General features: G+C 47.6%; 1 protein-coding gene across 1 annotated transcript; it reads left to right on the forward strand.

The window, feature by feature from the left end:
• The first annotated feature begins 734 nt into the window (after positions 1–734).
• Positions 735–13,431, forward strand: MLANA (melan-A). The gene is made up of 5 exons (XM_006104014.3): positions 735–758; positions 2,976–3,075; positions 7,163–7,259; positions 12,058–12,171; positions 13,248–13,431. The coding sequence occupies exons 2-5, from the start codon at positions 2,999–3,001 to the stop codon at positions 13,314–13,316; spliced, it is 357 nt and encodes a 118-aa protein (XP_006104076.1). The 5' UTR covers positions 735–758; positions 2,976–2,998; the 3' UTR covers positions 13,317–13,431.
• The last annotated feature ends 6,428 nt before the right edge of the window (positions 13,432–19,859 follow it).

Below are 19,859 nucleotides of genomic sequence, written 5' to 3' on the forward strand. Positions count from 1 at the left end.
AGCTGTCTGTCCCATGGAAACACTTCTGGCATCTACACGTTTGATAATCAGGGAAGGTCATAGTGTCAGGTTCAATCAGCCCTGCTTTCCGTTAGATTCTACCTTCAAAGAGAAAATCTTATCTGCCTCTCCCCGGGGGACAGTTATCTCTGAGAACATCACAACAAAATCAGGGAGCTCAGCTTCGGAAGTCTTAGGGGTGTTCTATTTCCTCTTCATGACCAGAAGGGGGTGGGCCTCGATGGGCTCGAGGTCTAAGCCTGAAGGCTCTTCAACTCTTGGAGGCTGCATGAGGGAGGCTGTGAGGGGCCCAGTTCCATCGAAATGTTAGATAAATAAATATAATCTCTTCAGTAAAAATAGATCTCGTTCAGTAAAAGGGACATATTTATACTAATAAATGAGCCACAGTTCATCACTTTTAAAGTCCTAAAATTATTGTTTTTCTGAAATTCCAACGCAACTAGCATCCTGTATTTTAACCAGCGACCCTACAGAGGGGGGACCAGCGTTGAAAATAAATGGCTTCCCCAAGATGAAGGAAAACAGAAGCCATAGTGAGCCATGACTTTTTGAGGGGAGGATTGAAGTTGGTTCCATTCACGCCAATTAAGCAATCACAGATGACCCCATCAGAAATCCAAACTCATGACTAACATGGGACTCAAGACCAGGGGGGAGGAAAAGAAAGATTAAGAGAGGAGAAGCAGTCTTCACACACGGGGCAGCTGCAGTCGGAGGACGACCCCATCCAGAAGGTAAGAGCATTGCCGTCTCATGCACAGGGAGGCCTGTTCCTTCAGAGCCAGGGTCCCAGGGCACAGGGAGGCCTGTTCCTTCAGGGCAGGGCCAGGGTCCCAGGGCCCGGGGAAGGCTGTTCCTTCTCAGAGCAGGGCCGGGGTCCCAGGGCACAGGGAGGCCTGTTCCTTCAGGCAGAGCCGGGGTCCCAGGGCCCGGGAAGGCCTGTTTCCTCAGGGCAGGGCCGGGGTCCCCAGAGCACAAGGAGGCCTGTTCCTTCAGGCAGGGCCAGGGTCCTGGATCGCAGGGAAGACCTGTTCCTTCAGAACAGAGCCAGGTTCCAAAGCAAGGGAGGCCTTTCCTTCAGGGCAGGGCCGGGGTCCCAAGGCACAGGGAGGCCTGTTCCTTCAGGGCAGGGCCGGGGTCCCAGTGCACAGGGAGGCCTGTTCCTTCAGGGCAGAGCCAGGGTCCCAGGGCACAGGGAGGCCTGTTCCTTCAGGGCAGGGCCGGGGTCCCAGTGCACAGGGAGGCCTGTTCCTTCAGAGCAGGGCCGGGGTCTCAGTGCACCGGGAGGCCTGTTCCTTTAGGGCAGGGCCAGGGTCCCAGTGCACAGGGAGGCCTGTTCCTTCAGGGCAGGGCCGGGGTCCCAGGGCACAGGAAGGTCCTGTTCCTTTAGGGCAGGGCCGGGGGCCTGGTGACCCCCCACCCTCCCTCATCGCCTCCCTGATGCTTGGCCATCACAGAACTCCTCCGTGTTTGTCATTCTCCAGCTTCTGAAGGTTCATAAAGTCTCCTCGATGCTCTCTGGAGACTGCCTAGCAGCAGAGCAGAGGCCCCGGGAGAGCCCACTGGGAGCAGCGCCTGTCGCTGGAAGGACTGCTTCTCCTGGGAGGGGCACTGCTGTCCCTCCCCGCTTCCCCACGGCTCTGAACTGGAGGCAGAGCTTCACCACAACAAGTTAACCCAGAATGAACGGAGTGCCGTGTCTGTCATTTTGAACACGGGGCTCACCCCTACATTATTCCCCTGAGCTGATCAGTGAGTTCAGCTGTAATGTCTTTTTTACCCCTGGGAAGGGCTAATTATACAGGGAATGCCCCTGTGGAAGGGGTCATGTGGTGAATTCTCCACCTGCCGCCCACTTCTCTCCCGCTGTTCTAAACAGGCTCATTAATATAATTCTGTGGGGACCAGACCTTTGAAATGCATGAGAACAATAAGAGGAAGGAAAAATACATAATAGCAAGGGGAGAAGAGAAACCGCTGTTGGGTTTTAACAAGCACACTTTAATCACGACCACTGCAGTTCATGAGCTTTTTGTCTATTTGTATTATAGATTAAATTTTTGATTAAATTATAGATTAAATTTCACACACACACAGGCATCACACACACACACACACACACACTTTAAATCCCAGTCATGAGACTTGAACAAGGGAGAAGCAGAAATTGATTTCAGCGGGAGGGACAAGAAATTATTACGAAAGTCAAGCTATGGGCTTCTTCAGCCCATTTTGGGGGGTGAATGTGGATTAGACCAGGCACCTGTAGGGGGTGGTTTTCTTTGTTGAAAAGTGTGCTGGGAGGGTGCTGTACAGTAGGTCACCATAGCCTCCTATGTGTCCAAGGATTGATATCAAATAACACTGCTCGAGAGAAATAACTCCTGTTATTAACCACAGTCTTGGGCCAAGGAAAGGAAGGAATAATAAAAATGCATTTTGCTTGTTTCTCTAGCAGCGGTTCTCAACCTGTGGGTCGCGAACAATGAAAATACATCCTGCATATCAGATATTTACATTACGATTCATAACAGTAGCAAAATTACAGTTATGAAGTAGCAACGAAAATAATTTTATGGTTGGGGGTGACCACAACATGAGGAACTGTATTAAAGGGTCGCGGCATTAGGAAGGTTGAGAACCACTGCATAGAGTCAAATTGAAGGCAAATAAAGAACATCTCCCCCTCCCCCAAATAATAACTTAATTTGAAAGCATTTTGCTTTTGTTTCTTCTTTGAACTTAATTTTCAGTTGGTGGAAGGGGTGAGAAACCTGAGCCATTTCCACTTGGTAGCAAGGACGGAAGCAGGTACACATCCTCTCACCAAGAGAGACCAGGTCCCAGCTGTCGTTCCTGTCACCTAGGGGGGAGTGTCTGTGGGGTCTTTATGAGACGAGGAGGAGGATGCTCTGGATGTGTTACATGATGCCGTGTGCCTCTGCTGTTAGGTGTCCTGTGGTCCCTCGTGAAGATGCCTAGTGAAGAGGCCCAGCTCGCCTATGGGTACCCCAGGAGAGGGCACGGCCACTCCTACATCACAGCTAAAGAGTAAGTTCAAAGCTTTTGCTCACACAGCTTCTGAATTCCGCCGGCACACGCCTGTCCGTGAATCTCTCCAGTGTCTATTTCTCCAGAGAGTAAAACGGTGGCAATGAAGCGAGGAGACCTGTGGTCCCACAAGGGGCTCACACCAGCTTCTCTGAGGCCGAACAGGCAAGGGGACAGGAATGGTAAAGAGTTGGTTCTGACCATTTTGGTCTGCATTCTTGGCTCTTCAGCCTTTGCTGTGGGTTCCAGGGCAAAAAACATGTCTGGAAGCAAGTTGCCTCCTTCCTCAGGCTCCGGAAGGTGGTCTGCAGGCAGAACAAAGGTGAGTTGCCAAAGAGCAAGTGAGGATGAAGGGCAGGTCTGTGATTCCACCTGCGGTTGACTCCAGGGCGCACACGGTGGGCAGAACCTTCGCTTCATGACTATCCTCTGGAAAGGCGTTTGGTATTTTGAATCCGTGAAGCGTTTCTAAGAGCGAAGCACTGTGTAACCTGCCCAAGATGCTATGCTTCCCTTGAAAAAGGTCTTATGATCTCGTTGGGAGAGTTAGGCACGAGGATGATTTCACCAGAGCAAGTGCTGTCATGGGAACACTGGCTGCGGGGACGCTGGGCGGGTCTGGGTGTGGTGGCAGGAGGGGAGCCCGCCCCCTGAGTGGGGGTTCCAACAAGACAGACAAGGAACCCTCTCTTCAGCTCCTGCCAGCCGGCTCGCCCTCGGGAAAGAGCTGTTGACAAATCCTTCCTAGAGTGAACTAGCCGGGCCAGCAAGTGTCAGACCCAGGCAGACACCGAGGGAGCATCTCCCCGAGGCCCCGGGGGTTTCCTAACGTCCCGCCTGGTCATCGGGGTGGGGGGCAGATGTTCTGAAAAATTCTCCCAAGAGCTAAAGGATACTCTCTGGGGGCTACACTGCACATGGTGTTAAGTAGGATGCTGTTCCGGCTTCTGCATGATGACTCAACAGGCTCGTAGCGTCAGGCGTGAGGGCACAGGTCACATGAGCTTGAAGAGATGCGGTTTCCTAGGCGCCACCACACCACCCAAGAGGCTGATTCGGTTGGACGGGGGGTGGGGGGGTGGGGGCGGTGGGGGGCAGGTTCTGCACTTTCTCACGTCTCAGGTGACTCCTCTGCGGAGGTATTGGGGTGACACTGAGGCCCAGCCCAGCCGGGGGTGGGTTTTCCTGGTGTGCGGCATAGGCTGGTGATTTCCGCTCTCGGTCAGTCCCTGGGGGTGTGAGTGCAACGTGACCGTGTGTGAAGAGCGGGCACAGAGCGAGCTCTGTGCCGTGGTGTCCAGGGCAGAGCCGCAGACCTGGCGGTGGAACCAGCGCAGCCGCTGGGAATGGAGTCAGCTGCCTTCGTCATGGGGCCCACGGCTCGCTCCAGGGGGCAGTTCATTCCCAGACGGACGGGTGATCAGCAAAGCACCGGCCCAGGCGAGGGGGGCTGGGTCTGCCCACATTCTAGACGTGCGCGCTGGGTACATGGGGCCAGTCCCTGTGGAAGCTGGTTCTGCCACTGACCTGTGTGCAACCTGAGGCACTGTACCAGCCTGAAGTCTTGGGGTGTCGGCTGCGGAACGAACATCCCACCTACCTCAGAGGTTGCCACGAAGATGGAATAAAAGCCCATATGTGGGGGGCTTGGCACAGACCGGTGCTCAGGGAGTGGCCCTGAAGGTGGTGGAGATGCTGATGAGTTGTGGGGGGTTTCGGCTGCATGTGGGGGACTGGCCTGCAGCATCAGGTCAGAGCTGTATCCTGCCCTGCCATCCCCCTGGGAGGTGGGCCCTGGCCCCTCAGGGACTTGAGGTGGTGGTGGTGCAGCAGGTGGCGCTGGGCAAAGGTCTCTCAGTCAGACCCTGTTTCTCCTGCAGCTGCTCCGACTCATCACCGCCCAGCTCTGCGGAGCCTTTCTCTAACAGCGGTTCTCAACCTGTGGGTCTCGACCCCTTTGGGGGTGGAACGATCCCTTCACGGGGGTCGCCTAAATACGTCCTGCATATCAGATATTTACATTACGATTCATAACAGTAGCAACATTACAGTTATGAAGTAGCAACGAAAATAATTTTATGGTTGGGGGTGACCACAACATGAGGAACTGTATTAAAGGGTCGCGGCATTAGGAAGGTTGAGAACCACTGCTAGCAGGTCGCAGGTAAAGGACTCTGCACTCTCCAGTTTGTTGCCGTTGCTCATGCTGTGAAGTGGAAAGGCAGGCAGGTGCCTGTGAGCTGGCCATGTTACGCAGAGGAAGCAGAGCCCCGGGGCCTGGAGAGGGACACTGGACACAGGGCCCAGGAGGCTGGCGTGGCTCCTGCCCCTTCTCAGCGAGGCTGTAGCTTTGCTCCAGGTGCAGCCGGACGCTCCTCCCAGGGCCGGGCCCAGGGCTGTGTTGTTTAGTGATCCCCGCCCGGCCGGCCAGCTGGGAGGCGCTTACCAAGTATCCACAGAGCGCCTGGCTCCAGGGGTCATCTGGCCTCTCTGACTTGGCAGCCAGGCCGGCCGAGAGGTCAGACCTCTCATCTCAGCTGCTCCAGGGGCCTCCCGCCAGCTCCGTTCTCAGATGCCCCTTCTAGTCCCTCAGGGGAGACCAGAGGAAGCAGCAAGCACCTGCCCTGAATTCCTGGAGCAAGTGGAGGCCCGACAGCAGCTTGCCTCGCCGAGCATACACCCAGGACACATGTCCTGGCTGGGCTGGGCTCTGGCATCCCTGTGACACTTATAGTCTCCTGGACCTCTCAGTCCTACAAGTCAGAATGCCCCAGTTCTAAGCCCTCGGGGCCGGTTTCTGAGCTCTCTCTGTCTCTTTATTAACTCTCTCCATCCCAAACCCAAACCTGCTCTGTGGTATGTTGCTGATCCCTGTATTCTCACTTGAGTACCAATGACTCACAAGAGGTTAAAGTCACATTTTGTCAAAAATCCACATAATTTTAGATAGTTATTTTAAGAAGACATTAAATTGTTCATTCATTTTTCAGAGAGAGTGGTGTTATGAATTTGTTATGGATTATGGATTTTGTTATGGATTATGAATTTGTAATCAGCCATAATGCATTTGTTCATTTTTTTTATTAATTTGTTTGGCCATCCATTCATTCATCCACCCAGCTTCAAGAAATATTTCTTGAAACACCTATGTGCCTGACTCGTTCTAGACATTGAAGACACACACACACACACACACACACACACACACACACACACAACGCCAACGCCTCTGGAAGCTCTTGCCATGTCTAGAAGAAACAGGTGAGCACACAGTGATCACCCACAGGGAGGCCTGTGAGAGAAGGCAGCATGGGTTGCCATCACACTGGGAGGAATGATGCTGAGTCTAGGAGAATGTGTTAGTCAAGGCAGGAAGGGAGGGGACATGGGCAAGGAGTGAGGTGTGGGGGACGGATAGGGCTGAGAGGGCACAAGGGAGTCAAGTTCAAATCCCATGCTATCTTTGTGTGACCATCAGCAAGGCACTTAACCTCTGCATGTATTTCCTCGTCTGTGAAATGGGGACGACAAGCGGTGCCTGCCTTCCAGGGCTGTTGTGAGAATTGAATAAGCTAATGTATCTAGAACAGTGGTCGCCAGGCTTTCGGACCTCATGGACCACCAGCGGCCCGCGGACCACCGGTTGGCGACCGCTGAAATGTTTAGCATGGCACCTGGCTAATAGTGGATGGTCAGTCAATGCTCATTTCCATTTCCTTTTTGTGGGCTGATAGTTGGGGGAAATGATTTAAACCAGCCCCAGTGAAAAGATAATTCAGCCTCAAAAAATATATTGTCCACATGAGGGTCAGTTGCTACTGCACCTCCTGCACCAGGAACTTGGGTGCGTGTGCCCATGCCGGGTAGCACGGCTCCTGTTGGCACATACCTGAGAGGCTCCTAGAGGAGGCGCTGCCCCTGGATGCAAGTGCTGGAGGCCTGGTGGCTGCCCGGTGTGCCATGTGGCGGGAAATTACTTGGGGACTGGGTGGTGCTGTGCTGGGCTGGCAAGTCCCTGTGAAGAGAGGAACAGGTGTTCACAGTGTGGAGGAAGTCCCAAGCTGGATCTGTCTGTCTCCTGGGCCAGGATCGCAGGGATTGGCGTCCTGACGGTGATCCTGGGACTTGTGCTGTTCCTCGGCTGCTGGTATTGTAGAAGACGAAACGGATACGGGATCCTGAAGGTTGGTAAAGGTCCTACCAACCCGCCTGGGGATCCTCACTGCGTCTGCTGCTCCACTTAGTGGCCGCCCCTCTCTCCTTGTCTTCACCCCTTTCCTCTCCGGTTGCCGGGGAATTCTAACTCCGCTCTACCAAGCAACCCAGTATACCCAGGACCCACCTAGCCATCAGTGCAGTGAGGTAGCCATTCCCTCCTCAGCAGCACAAAGGCCCACCAGGTGTTTAACAGGCTCCCTCTTCCTTTGATGGCCGATGTGGTGCCAGTAGGATTTTTCCTTCTTTACCTTTATGATCAGGAAGCTAGCAAGTGACACAGTTCAGTCTTGGGGCCGCAGGATCTTCCACAAATGGAAACCATCAACTGAGTCTCGAAACTATAAAAACTACAGGTTTCAGAAACCTGGCTTCAAAACCAGGGAGCACCCTAGCACCTAAGCATCCAAAGGCATTATCCGCAGTGAGCAACGGAATAAAAGGAGAGCTGTATTTTCTCCTTTCTTCCCTTCTCTTTCCTTCTTCCCTCTTGTCTTCTCTTCTCTCGCTCCCTCTCCTGTCTCTTTCTTGTATTACAGATCCGAAGGCTTCTGAGGCTGATACGTAATGGAAAACATTTATCTTTATAAAAGATGTTGGGAAGTCGGATTCCTCACTCCGAGGAAAAGGTTCTGTGATTGATAGAGGGGAGGAGAGGGGTGGGTGGGAGGCCGTGGTTTGGCAGGCCTAGGTGCAGAGGGGAAGGTGAGGGCTGTAGCTTCGAATTCTCCTCCTTGCTAGGAAGCTTGGGCAGTTCCAACTGTCCACAGTTGCTAGCTAGATGATTCTGGGCAAAAAGACAATGTTTTTTCTGTTTAATTTTTTAAAATTTTCCTTTCTGCTTCAACACTCTCATCTTGAACTCATTCACCTTAAGGGTAAGAGAATCTTAACATTGTGGGCTCAGGTACTGGGAACATTTTGCTTGGTGAGGTTCAAGTCCAGCCAGCCATGCCTCCATAGGCCTTCTTCAGTGATGTGCGGTTTGCGGTTTCTGGAATTTTTATGTGTTTATATTCCCTGCTTCCCGACTGTCTAAAAATGCTCCCCGTCATATATTTTTTAAAATTAATATTAAAATATTGTTTTGAGACTTTTATAACTCCTGAAATGCTAGGTTGGGAACCAGCAGTCTAAGAAATGTAGGCAAAATGATGTGAAATAGGGCATTACGTACTGCATTTAATTACATAATCACCTCCCTGTCTCTCTTTGGTGATTCTATTTCATTTTAAAACAGAAGTACATACATGACAATAAATGCAAACTGTGGGTGTCTGAGTGACTCCACCTTTAGCAACCTTCATTGAGCTTGGGAATGTCCACTTTCCCTGAACACAGCATGGTAGCAAGGTTGGTTGGAATTAAGATCTAAAATTTCTCCCTTGGCTAACAATTCCCCTTAGACCTGGAACACATCCTTTGAAAGGAAAGACTGCTTTTTGCAGCAATGTGTTTCTTCGGGAAAATGATTTGTAAGGCGCTGGAACTTGGTTCTTGTATTTACCGATTTTACTCTTTCACCTGGAAGTTTAGCGCACAATCCTTGAGATCCTTGGAGAGCATTTTGAGGCCCCTGCTGACAGCGGAGTTTGCGCCCATGTCTTGTGGCGTCTGTTTCTCTGTGCATGGCCGGGGGCTCCTGCACGCCCACCACTGGGGTTTCTTGCTGAAATGCAGATCCTGGGGCCAGCTCTGGTGGCGAGACCCAGGAACCCTCATTTTAACATGCACACCATGGCAGGTGAGAGATCTGAAAAGCAAAGAAAAAGAAGAAAAGCAATTATTGAGTAAAGGGAGAGACACATTAAATATTATTTTACTTTTCTTTTCTGAGGTGTAGCTCTGGGATCTGGGGTGACGGGGGTGGGGGGGGGGTGGAGGGAGGTGGGGGGATGGGAGCAGAACCTCCCTGTGTGGTCATGTCATTAGGGCCCTTGTGGGTGATTGATTGCTTTAAGCCACTGAATTTAGGGACGTTTGCTGTGTAGTGATAGATAGCTGACATAGGATATTTGCCTTAATTTGCTTATGTTTATTTAGGATTTCTGCACATACTTTCAGAAGGAAGATTAGATTATATTTTCTCTTCTTTTCCACTGTCCTTGTCTGCTTTTCATATCAACATTATATAACCCTTTAAAAAAGGGGCTGGGGTGTGTTCCTTTTTTTTCCTAGTTTCTGAAAGCATCTGGGTAAGTTTGACATTATTTTTTCTTTAACATTTGATTAAAAAGAGACAGCCCTGGCAGGCTTGGTTCAGGTGTTAGAGTGTCAGCCCGCACACCGGAGGGTTGTGGGTTCCATTCTTGACCACGGGCACACGTACCTGGGTTGCAGATTCAATCCCTCCCCTCAGGTGGGGGCTCTTTGAGGAGGCAATCCAGTGAAGGGTCTTTCACATCGATGTTTCTCTCCTTCTCTCCCCCACTCCCCCCCCCCCCCACTTCCTTCCACTCTCTCAAAATCATTGGGAAAAAAATATCCTCATTCGAGGATTAAAAAAAGAGAGAGACACAAAGTAATACATATAAAAAAGATTAGGGTCCTTGTTCAAACTGGAATTTTGGAAAACTACTTCTTTACAGCCTGCAGACTGTGTAGGTATCAGCCCAATCCACATCTGGCCTCGTCCAATTTGATGCTCCTAACACTCCTCCTCCCTGGGAAACCTGCCTGGATGCCTTTCTCATGCAGCCTGGCAGACAGACCCCCGTGGTCTGCCTCGGCCCACAGAGGAGCCCAGGAGCCTCAGATCCCCTGCACACCTCCCCGTCCCAGCCTCCCTCAGCCACAGAGCACGCTGCTCACACCCCGCTGGCTGGATGTGGCCCACAGATAGGTTTGGGCCTGTCTTTTTAAAAATTGAATTAGGTGCTAATATTGAAAGTAACATTTTACATAAAAATCTTGATTTCTAGTTTCTTTAAAAAAAATCAAAAGATCTGGGAAAAACTGGCAGCTCTGCAGTGGCTGTCCGTTCAGATGGGACAGACACTCCCTCCTTTCCTATGGCCTCACCTGACCCCCTTCATCACCTGCCTGGTCCCTCTGAGTATAGCCGAGTTGCATGAGGCACAGGCAATAAGAAGGTGCATTGTCTGTGGAGCAGTGGTTCTTGGTGTGGTCCTGGCCCAGCAATATCTCCTGGGAACTTATTAGAAATGCAAATTCGTGGGCCTCACCCCAGGCTGACTGAGTCAGAAATTCTGGGTGTGGGCCCAGCACTGTGTTTAGCAGGCCCTCCAGGGAATGCTGATGCACGCTCACGTTTGAAAACCATTGTTGTAGAGACTTTAACAATAATAAAAGCAACTAAAGTTAGTCTGTTTTTTATTATCACAAAATGCCAGCAATTTTTAACATTATCAGTGATTAAAGACTCTACCTCACCAGGGTGGACCGCTCCTGCAGTCTCTACTTTAGTTTGTGTCTCTGTCTTGTACAAACGGTTGCCATTCTATTCTAGGGGTGAAGAGCATCACCCTCTAACCCCATGCAAAGCACTAAGCTTTTAGCCACCCCCCCACCCCCGCCCCCAATACCTCAGGGTGCATCGCTTAGCCATAGACTGACTTGTCATCATTGTTGCAACTTGACTTGGAAGCCCAGGGCCACAGCCTCAGCATTTCTATCACAGTACATGCGTTCAGAGTGTTTAAGATATTTTGCTGTCATTATGCAAAAGGCAGACACAGAGTGTGTCCCTGCTGGCATATGGTCAGATGCGTGTCCTCACTATCATACCAGCTCCTGCCTCACGAGTTCTGATCTACTCCACTTGCATTCATTCTGAAGTTCATTTTTTTAGATTCACTCTTTTTTCCTTCCCTTTAAAAACAGTCACTGAGCCTGGCCTGTGTGGCCCAGTGGTTGAGCGTCGACCTATGAAACAGGAGGTCACGGTTTGATTCCTGGTCAGGGCACATGCCTGGGTTGTGGGCTTGATCCCCAGTGGGGGACATGTAGGAGGCAACTGATCAATGATTCTCTCTCATCATTGATATTCCTATCTCTCCTTCTCCCTTCCTCTCTGGAATAAAGAAAAAATATTTTTACAAAAGCCATTGACAACTGGGTATCAGGCACTGCAATGGGTGCTTTACCTTTAGTTAACTCCTGCAACAGCTTTGAGAGGTAGTGTAAGGTCTGGGGCTGGGAAAATAGGGTCTTTCCTGATCCCACCAGCTGAGTTGGACAAAACAACCCAGAACTGCCGAGCCACATCCTGCTGGACAATAGCTGCCATCCTGGGACCCACTAGAGCATCCTGTTGTGCTGATGGCCAATAAATAACCACTGGAGACTTCTCAAGATGGCCAGGGTGCAGCTGCACCAACTTCCCGCTCATCAATCACCCGCCACAAGCTACCTCAGATAAGCCTGATTGGTCCAACAGCAGCATAAAAAATCTCTGCCAGGCATAGGCGGGTGTGACTCCCCCGGCCTGCACCTCCAGACCGTGGGACCTCACCCGAGAGCTTCCAATAAACGCGATATTTTGCTCTTACCCTGCTTGTCTTGGTCAATTTATTGGCTTTGGTCAGATTAAATCTTACATCTCAGATTAAACCTTACATTAAACCTAACAGGTAGATGATGTTATTTTCATATTACAGATGCAAAAACTGGAGTTCTGAGGGGATATGCAGTATGTGGCACAACCAGGATTAAAAGCCAATCTTAAAACGTCACCTTCTTTCTCATTTCTTTAATGGGCTCAATCTTTTCTTCTCACCCACTGATCTTCATGAATTCACATTTCAGGGCAGAAGCCGTTACGTTGGTACTCAGGGTACCTTTACAGGAAGATGTCTACGTGAGGGACTTGGTCACCAGGACAGCAAGCTGCCTTTTCTAGAGAACAATTATGAACCTGTGGTAAGTTGAGATCCTGCATGTTGGTGTTTTCGTGTATGGCTGCTTTTAACTCAAATGAATAAAATTATTCCTATTTTAAAAGCAAGGACAATGTGAATGTATTTAATACTACTGAACAGTACACCTAAAAAGTTAAAATAGTAAATTCTGTCTATTTTACCATAATGAAAAATAAGAAAGGTAAAAAACAAGGGAAGCACAGAAATGTTCTTAGACTGTGTTCGCTCATACCGATTTTCCAGGGTCAACAATGACAGCTTTACATGTAGGATCCAAAGGAAGAACTTGGTTCTGGATACAATATCCTTTTGTCTTATGTTTTAGTATACTTGCCTATGTCCTGAACACAGATATATTTGAGGGAGAAAATAAAAGACCTGTTATTATTTGTATAGAGCTGTGCTACACAATAGGGTAGCCACTAGCCACATGTAGCTATTGAGCACTTAAAACACAGCAGTTTGAATTAAGATGCACTCTACTACATACCAGATTTCAAAGACTTAGTATGAGGAAAGAACATAGATAGTTCATTAATCATTTTTATATCAGTTACATGTTGAAATGATATTTTGATATGTGGGTTTAAATGAAATATATTAAGATTAATTTTACCTGCAGTAAAAATGCAATGTATTTAGTGCCTGCAAACAGGGTTCAATAATTCATTAGTTAGGACTTGGGACTTCTACTGACAAGGATATTCTAGGTATATAGGGTGTCCCCAAAAAACTATGCACACACTTTGAATAATTATAAAGGCAGTGTTTATTAAAATACATTTTCAAAATTGAGCTATCAGCTACTAAAGTGTGCATACATTTTTGGGAGATGCCCTATATATAAGTTTTTGAGGTTTTGAAAAGCCCTTAGCCCTATTTTTCTCTATTCTTGCCCCAACAATGTTTCAACATGCACACTTGTGAAATTTAACTATGATTACCTTGTTGGATGGAAATTGGATGTGGACACGTAAAGGTTCAGTCCAGAGAAAAAGGAGAGTGATGTTACTTAATGGCTGTCCCAGAAACACGCACGGTGGCCAACGCCCTATTCTCCCTTTCTCGTCCTCCCAGGTTCCCAATGCCCCACCTGCCTACGAGAAACTCTCCACTCAGCAGTCCCCACCACCTTACTCTCCGTGAGAGCCAGCGAGGCCCCTGAGAGATGCCGAAATGATTCGCCTCACACTTTGGATTACATTGAATGTGGACAGTTAATGTCCTGCTTCGGGATGCTGTAGAAACAGTGTACATCATCACTAACAATAAGCTTAGTGCTAAATTCTTAGTAGGGAAACTAGCAATACTAATTGAGGAAATGATGAAAAATATTAAAATGGAAAAACGTTGTCAATAAACATTTTGAGGCATGTTACTATCTGTGCCAGTAGTAATGCTAATACATCTATGGTGTTACTTCTGGAGGGACAGAATTTAAATGTGTGTTCTGGGACCATTCAATTTCTTTTCAGTTGAAATTTGGCTAATAACTAACCAACTACTATTCTGATTTTTCAAGAAGCAACCTCTTGAACTGAACTCTAACAGGTGAGTTTGTGTTATGGAGTGCTCGCAAAGGATACCTTTACAGGTTTAAGACCAAGAGCTGATTGACCTTCCAGATGACACAGGCAGCCTCATCTGATCAGGAAGGTGTCAGCAATGTCTCTGTTTGCTGAGATTCCAAGATGCTGCAGCAATGTAGTGCGGAGGTCCTCTTTCCTAAGTAACACATACACACAGTCCTAATCTCATTTCATTTCAGCGCTCAATGTTATAATTAATGACAAGAATTTCCTGTTATTCCAGAAGGTGGTGTCAGAATTTAAATAAGTAAAAGCCACTGTAGTTTGGCTGACGTCTTACCTCCTTAAATGTCCCAATGGCAATTCAGTTCCTTTGGGCTCCCAAATTCCTCTCTAAGGAGCATATAGAAGAAATCACAAAGACTCAGAGGTTCTGGAATAGTGTCGTTATTTACTGGCAACACTACACTTTTTTGTTGTTGACATCTACATATCATGTATACTATTATTTATCTAATATTTTTTTCAGCCAGCTCATTAAAATGATTGGCTCAAATTTTCACTCTAAGTGGAAAATAGTATCTTTTTTCATAAGTAGAGGATAACTATAAACATGAAGATAATGAAAGCAAATTATTCTTATTAAAACCCAGGAAGATACTAATGGTTGCAGAAGACTGTCAACCTGAGACCTGCTCTCTTTATTAATGAGGGAGATTAGCAAGAGCCGGAGAAAAGCTTTTAACATAATGAAAAGGCTTGCAGGAGAAAGAAATGACTTTCTCACTATGTGACTCAGTGTTACCTAGTGCTGAGTCACCCAACCACCTAAAATCGTCTTGTGTCATTGGAAACACCAGTGCAGCCGAACTGCATCATTTCCTACAAAAGACCGAATTGTACGGAAGAGAAAAAAACACAGAATAAAGAGACTTATTACACACATTGAAAAAAAGTCATTCGCCCGGCCAGTGTGGCTCAGTGGTTGAGCATTGACCTATGAACCAGGAGGTCACAGTTTGATCCCCAGTCAGGGCACTTGCCTAAGTTGTGGGCTGAATCCCCAGTGTGGGGTGTGCAGGCGGCAGCAGATCAATGATTCTCACTCATCATTGATGTTTTTCTCTCTCCCTCTCCCTTCCTCTCTGAAATCAATACAAATATATATTTTTAAAAATTCACTTATATCTATATCTATATATATCTATATATATCTATATCTATATCTATCTATATCTATCTATATCTATCTATATCTATATATATCTATATATCTATATCTATATATATAGATAGATATATAGATATATAGATATATAAAAGTCATTCAACAAAATACTAAAATACTTCCCTGCCCTTTCTGACTGTCCAGTCTTACCACTTAAAATAAGCCCTGTCCCCATCCCTGTCGTCCCCTCCCCCCACACCCTTTTCCAACAACAACAAAAAAGAGTTCTAAACAAAGTAAATTCCATCAGGCATTTGGGCAGCTCCTTTCCTCATTGAAAGGCCTAGTTTGAGCCCTAACCTGCACATTCATAGAATAGCCTATGGCTTGCTCCCTGGACCCCTCCAAGATCTCCAGCCCATCCGCCATCCGCTGAGCGTTCGCTCCTTTCCCTGTGGAAAATGGCTCTTTTCCCAGAGTCCCTCAGTGTCCCAGGCGATGGGCAAGGGGGTTGAGCTGTCTGCCAGAGAGAAACTAGAAGAGTGAGATTTTGTTTCAAGGAATAGATGTGGGGTGCCAGATTCAGCCAAAAGGACCTGCCCCCTACACAGAGGCAGCCACACATTTGAAAACGACTCCCTGGATTGAGGGCCAATTGTGGGACAACCTTGGGAGCCAGGAGCTGGAGACTGCAGGGTCACATGATGGGAGGAGCCTGGGTCACAGACACCAGTGGAAGAGTCTCCCTCATCTAGGAACGCTTGGATTGAATGAGGACAAATTGGCTCCACAGAAAATCCGTGAACTGCTAAGGCTTTGCCAAATGTGACATTGAAATCCAGGGATAGTAGTAATACCTTTGTTGAGGCCCTTCGCTGCTCTGCCCCTGCACACCTGGATGGAACACACACAAATGAGAGCTAGACGGGTGCCTCCTGGGGAGCTAGGTCCCTGTGACCTCTGCAGGCAGGATCAGGCTCCCCTACTGCCCAAGGAAACTTGAACACAAGAGCATGAGCCTCACCCAGGGCCCTGCGCACAGGTGTCCTCTACTGCAGCGTGCTCCCTCCCCCTCCTCCCCCCACTACCTTGTGGGCCGAGTGGGTAATGGCATGGCATGACTTTGATCTCCTAGGTTTCCTGCAGGAACAGGTCAGGACTAGAGCAGCCAGAGCTCATGGATGACCTCCTCTGGCTGTAACCCTTGTTTTCTGTGTCCAAATGCGCTGGATAAATAATATCACTTCCCCTTTGTGCAGTGAGTCTTTTTTATAGAACCTGGTCTTCCCTCCTTCTCCTGGCCCCCCTTCAGCCCCCAGGTGTTGTCTGATGCTTGATTCAAGGCCCAAGTCTCTATGGTTTCCCTAGGAGATTCTGATATGGATTCTCTGATTGTAAAGAGAGTAAAGAGCAGGCGAACTTGAGGGAAAAAGAGCTAGCCAAAATATTCTCCGCCTGGGTTAAAGTCCGTGAGGAGCTGGCAAACCAACAAAGCCCCAATCACCTCTAGTGGAGCCCGGTCCTCTGCAGCTACAAGTACTGAGTTTGGTAGCACTTACAAATCTGGGTAGCTCCGGTCATCACTTGAGAATAGTACAGCACTTTTCCAAAAAAGGACAGAAAACAGGAAGCCCCCTATACTTTCTTTCTTTCTTTTTTAAAAAAATACATTTTATTGATTTTTTGCAGAGAGGAAGGGAGAGAGAGAGTTAGAAACATCGATCAGCTGCCTCCTGCACATCTCCCACTGGGGATGTGCCTGAAACCAAGGTACATGCCCTTGATTGGAATCGAACCTGGGACCTTTCAGTCCGCAGGCCGAAGCTCTATCCACTGAACCAAACCGGTTTCGGCTACATTTTCATTTCATGGCTTTAAGGACTGACAGTGTCACCTGAAAATGCATGGAAATTCCTCTATCTCAGGTGACTGATGACGAAACATCATAAAATCATCTCTGAGGAATGCTGAGCAAGTTCGGAGGGAAGTCATGGGTGGCCTGGATAAAAACACTCATTTTGAAGAATGCCCAAAACTGCTATCCCAAGAAGCTGTAAGATGAAAGAAAGAGTGGGAAATGAAGAAACAGGAAAAAAAAAAAAGCTGACAACTTGAAAACACCAACGAGAGAGGCGTTAAATGATAAAGAGAGCCCATTAAAATCTCTGAAAAGGTGATGAAGATAAGTCTGCCTGCTTTCTTCAGAAATGATTACCTGGTTGATGGCTATCTGAAATCAGACAGAGAAAATTAAACAAATGAGAACCCCTCCACTGTCAATGAGACGTCAATTTGAAGGGATATACCAATCCTGTTAAGTGTTCCTTTGAAAAGGCTTGAAGGAGAAAGATTAAGGACTATTTAAAAAGTTAAGTGAAGAAATTTAAATTAACAAACCACTTACAGTTCAAATGAACGGTGTCCAAACATCTTTGCAGTCTGAAAATAGTTTGCAAGTGAGACTCAAAAACTTCAAATATTGCCGGACTAGTCAACAACATGTGCAATGCAGATTTGCAAAAAATCAATTGAGGAAAGAATTTACTGCTTAGCAATCTGGAAGAAAGTTCCCAAAGTATATGAAAATACATGTACATTAGAAGCACAGCTCCTACAAGAAGATGGCTTTGGCAGTTGGAAAGAAGCACTTCCTTGAAGATCAGCTGGATTGCCTCCCATGAGAAAAAAGCTCAGGTAAGGTGGATGGCTGCCTGGCGGAGAGAAAGCTCACTGAGACAAGAAAAGAAAAGGATCACAACAGACAAAATATTGGCTGAAGATGTTTGAATTCCAGCTTTTCCCAAGTGGCCCCCACTGTCCCACCTGCAGCCCTGGGCAGAAGCCAGGAAGCATCAGGTGACTCCCTAAATCATCAGGTCCCCAGAGGAGAGGTCAAGCTGTGAGGACTCAGGTATCTGAGCCACCTGCAGGTTTGAATCAGGTTTACAGCAGCCAACTCAATTTCTAAAGGACGTGTTTTCTCTTTAAAAATAATTTTTAGATAATTATTCTTTCAGTTTGATTTTACTTACTTGATGCTACATTTGCTCAAATTGTAGTTTAATGGACTCTGAAAAATCAGACAGAGGCCGAAAACCAGGTCTACAGGCTTTATTAGAAAAGGACCTGCCGGGCTGTCCCGCAAGGGGAGAACAGCAGCACGTGCAGGGGTGGGCACGCCTTTTGAGGGGGCAGAATGGGAAGGGGTGGGGGGCTTAGTGTACTCGGCGCACACTGATTGGTGGCTTACTGCATTGTCCATATAGGACAAGGGTTTAGGGTATTTGGCAGGTATGGATTGGTGGTCCAATGTATAGTCCATATAAGGTACATGGTTAGTCACTCAGGTATTTCCGGGCTGCAGGTTACATCATACTCCGCCCACCAGTTGGGGGAAGGGAGGATCTATCATTGAATCATTATTAAGATAGTGTTTTGAGGATCTAGATGGTTTTATTAAAATTCTAGACCATTTCATTAACGTTCTAGAATTAGATCCATATAAACATTTTATTTAATCCTCACCCGAGGATATTTTCCCATTAATTTTTAGAGAGAGTGGGAGAGGGAAAGACAAAAACATTGATGTGAGAAACACATCATATTGGTTACCTCCTGCATGAGCCCTGACCAGGGCCTGGGCCGAGGAGGAGCCTGCAGCCGAGGTACGTGCCTTTGACCGGAATCGAACCCGGGACCTTTAGGTCTGAAGGCCGATGCTCTATCCACTGAGCCAAACCAGCTAGGGCTGGCATTACGTAAGTGCATACAAGTGCTTTTAATACAGTTGTGAAGGAGTGATCTGTCCTTCTCAATCTATGACCTCAATCTGTAACTGCAATATGATGCTGGCTCGGGTATGGTAAGGAGAGGAAGTTATGTAATACTAGTAGTCCTGCGCACGAGTAGCTCGCTGCTGCCCTCCTGTAGCTCCACACCGCCCGCCCCCATAGCTTGCTGCCCTGCCCCCTCCTGTAGCTGTCGGACGGTCGCCTGCCCGCCTGCCCGCTTGTAGCTCGCTGCCCCACCCTCCTGCTGATCCGTCACCCAGTCGTTACACGGTGGTCGCTTCACAGCCTAACGACCATGTGCATATTACATCTTTATTATATAGGATGTGATGAGAACCTATAATGGAACATTAAGTCAAAGAAAACATCTGGGAAGACCTTGAGGTGTCTCAAACTTTCTATGACCGAAAACTAAACCAAACAAACAAAAAAACTAGAGTACACTGAGCAAGAGTAGGTTGAAATGAAGCTGGAGAGGTAAGCAGAAACTTAAAAGACAGGAGAGTCTGTTAAGCCCTGAGGAGGAGGAGGGGAGCACTTCACTCTAAAAGGTTCAACAGATCACACCGAGCTTCGAAGGTCATTATCAGAATTTTGAATTTAGGAGTTAGAAAAGAATTAGTGGTTAATAAATTATTTAGGTCCCTCACTGAGATTAAAATGGGACCAATAGGTAATTCAGTTATTTCTGGAAGTGACTTAGATAATTATTTTCAACAAAAGACAAACAGTTCTGGGTGGTTTTACTTTAAAAGTTAAGCACATGGCCCAGGCCAGGTGGCTCGGTTGGTTGAGCATTGTCCCATGCACTGAAAGGTTGCCGGTTCCAATCCCAGTCAGGGCACACACCCAGGTTGTGGGTTCAGTTCCCAGACAGGAGGCAACTGATGACATTTCTCTTCACATCTGTATTTCTCTCCTTCTCTCAAATTAACTTAAAAAAACATTTAATATAGTTAAATACATTCATTTATTGAGGACCACCTATGTACAATGTAATGCATTTCAACATCGCCCACTTCCCCCTGAAATCCATGGTCTTTCTAAACTGACAGGGAAAGGGAAGGTGACTACAGAGTTGAACATAGACATGATTGGCAAAAGTGCTCTTAGAACACAAATACAGGTTTCTGAGAACCTTTAGCAACTTCCTAGGAATATCCACCCTCACTGCCCACTTTGATAACTAATAAATTTCAAT

This window comes from Myotis lucifugus, unplaced genomic scaffold, assembly GCF_000147115.1.
Source record: "Myotis lucifugus unplaced genomic scaffold, Myoluc2.0 scaffold_533, whole genome shotgun sequence".
Lineage (NCBI taxonomy): Eukaryota > Metazoa > Chordata > Mammalia > Chiroptera > Vespertilionidae > Myotis > Myotis lucifugus.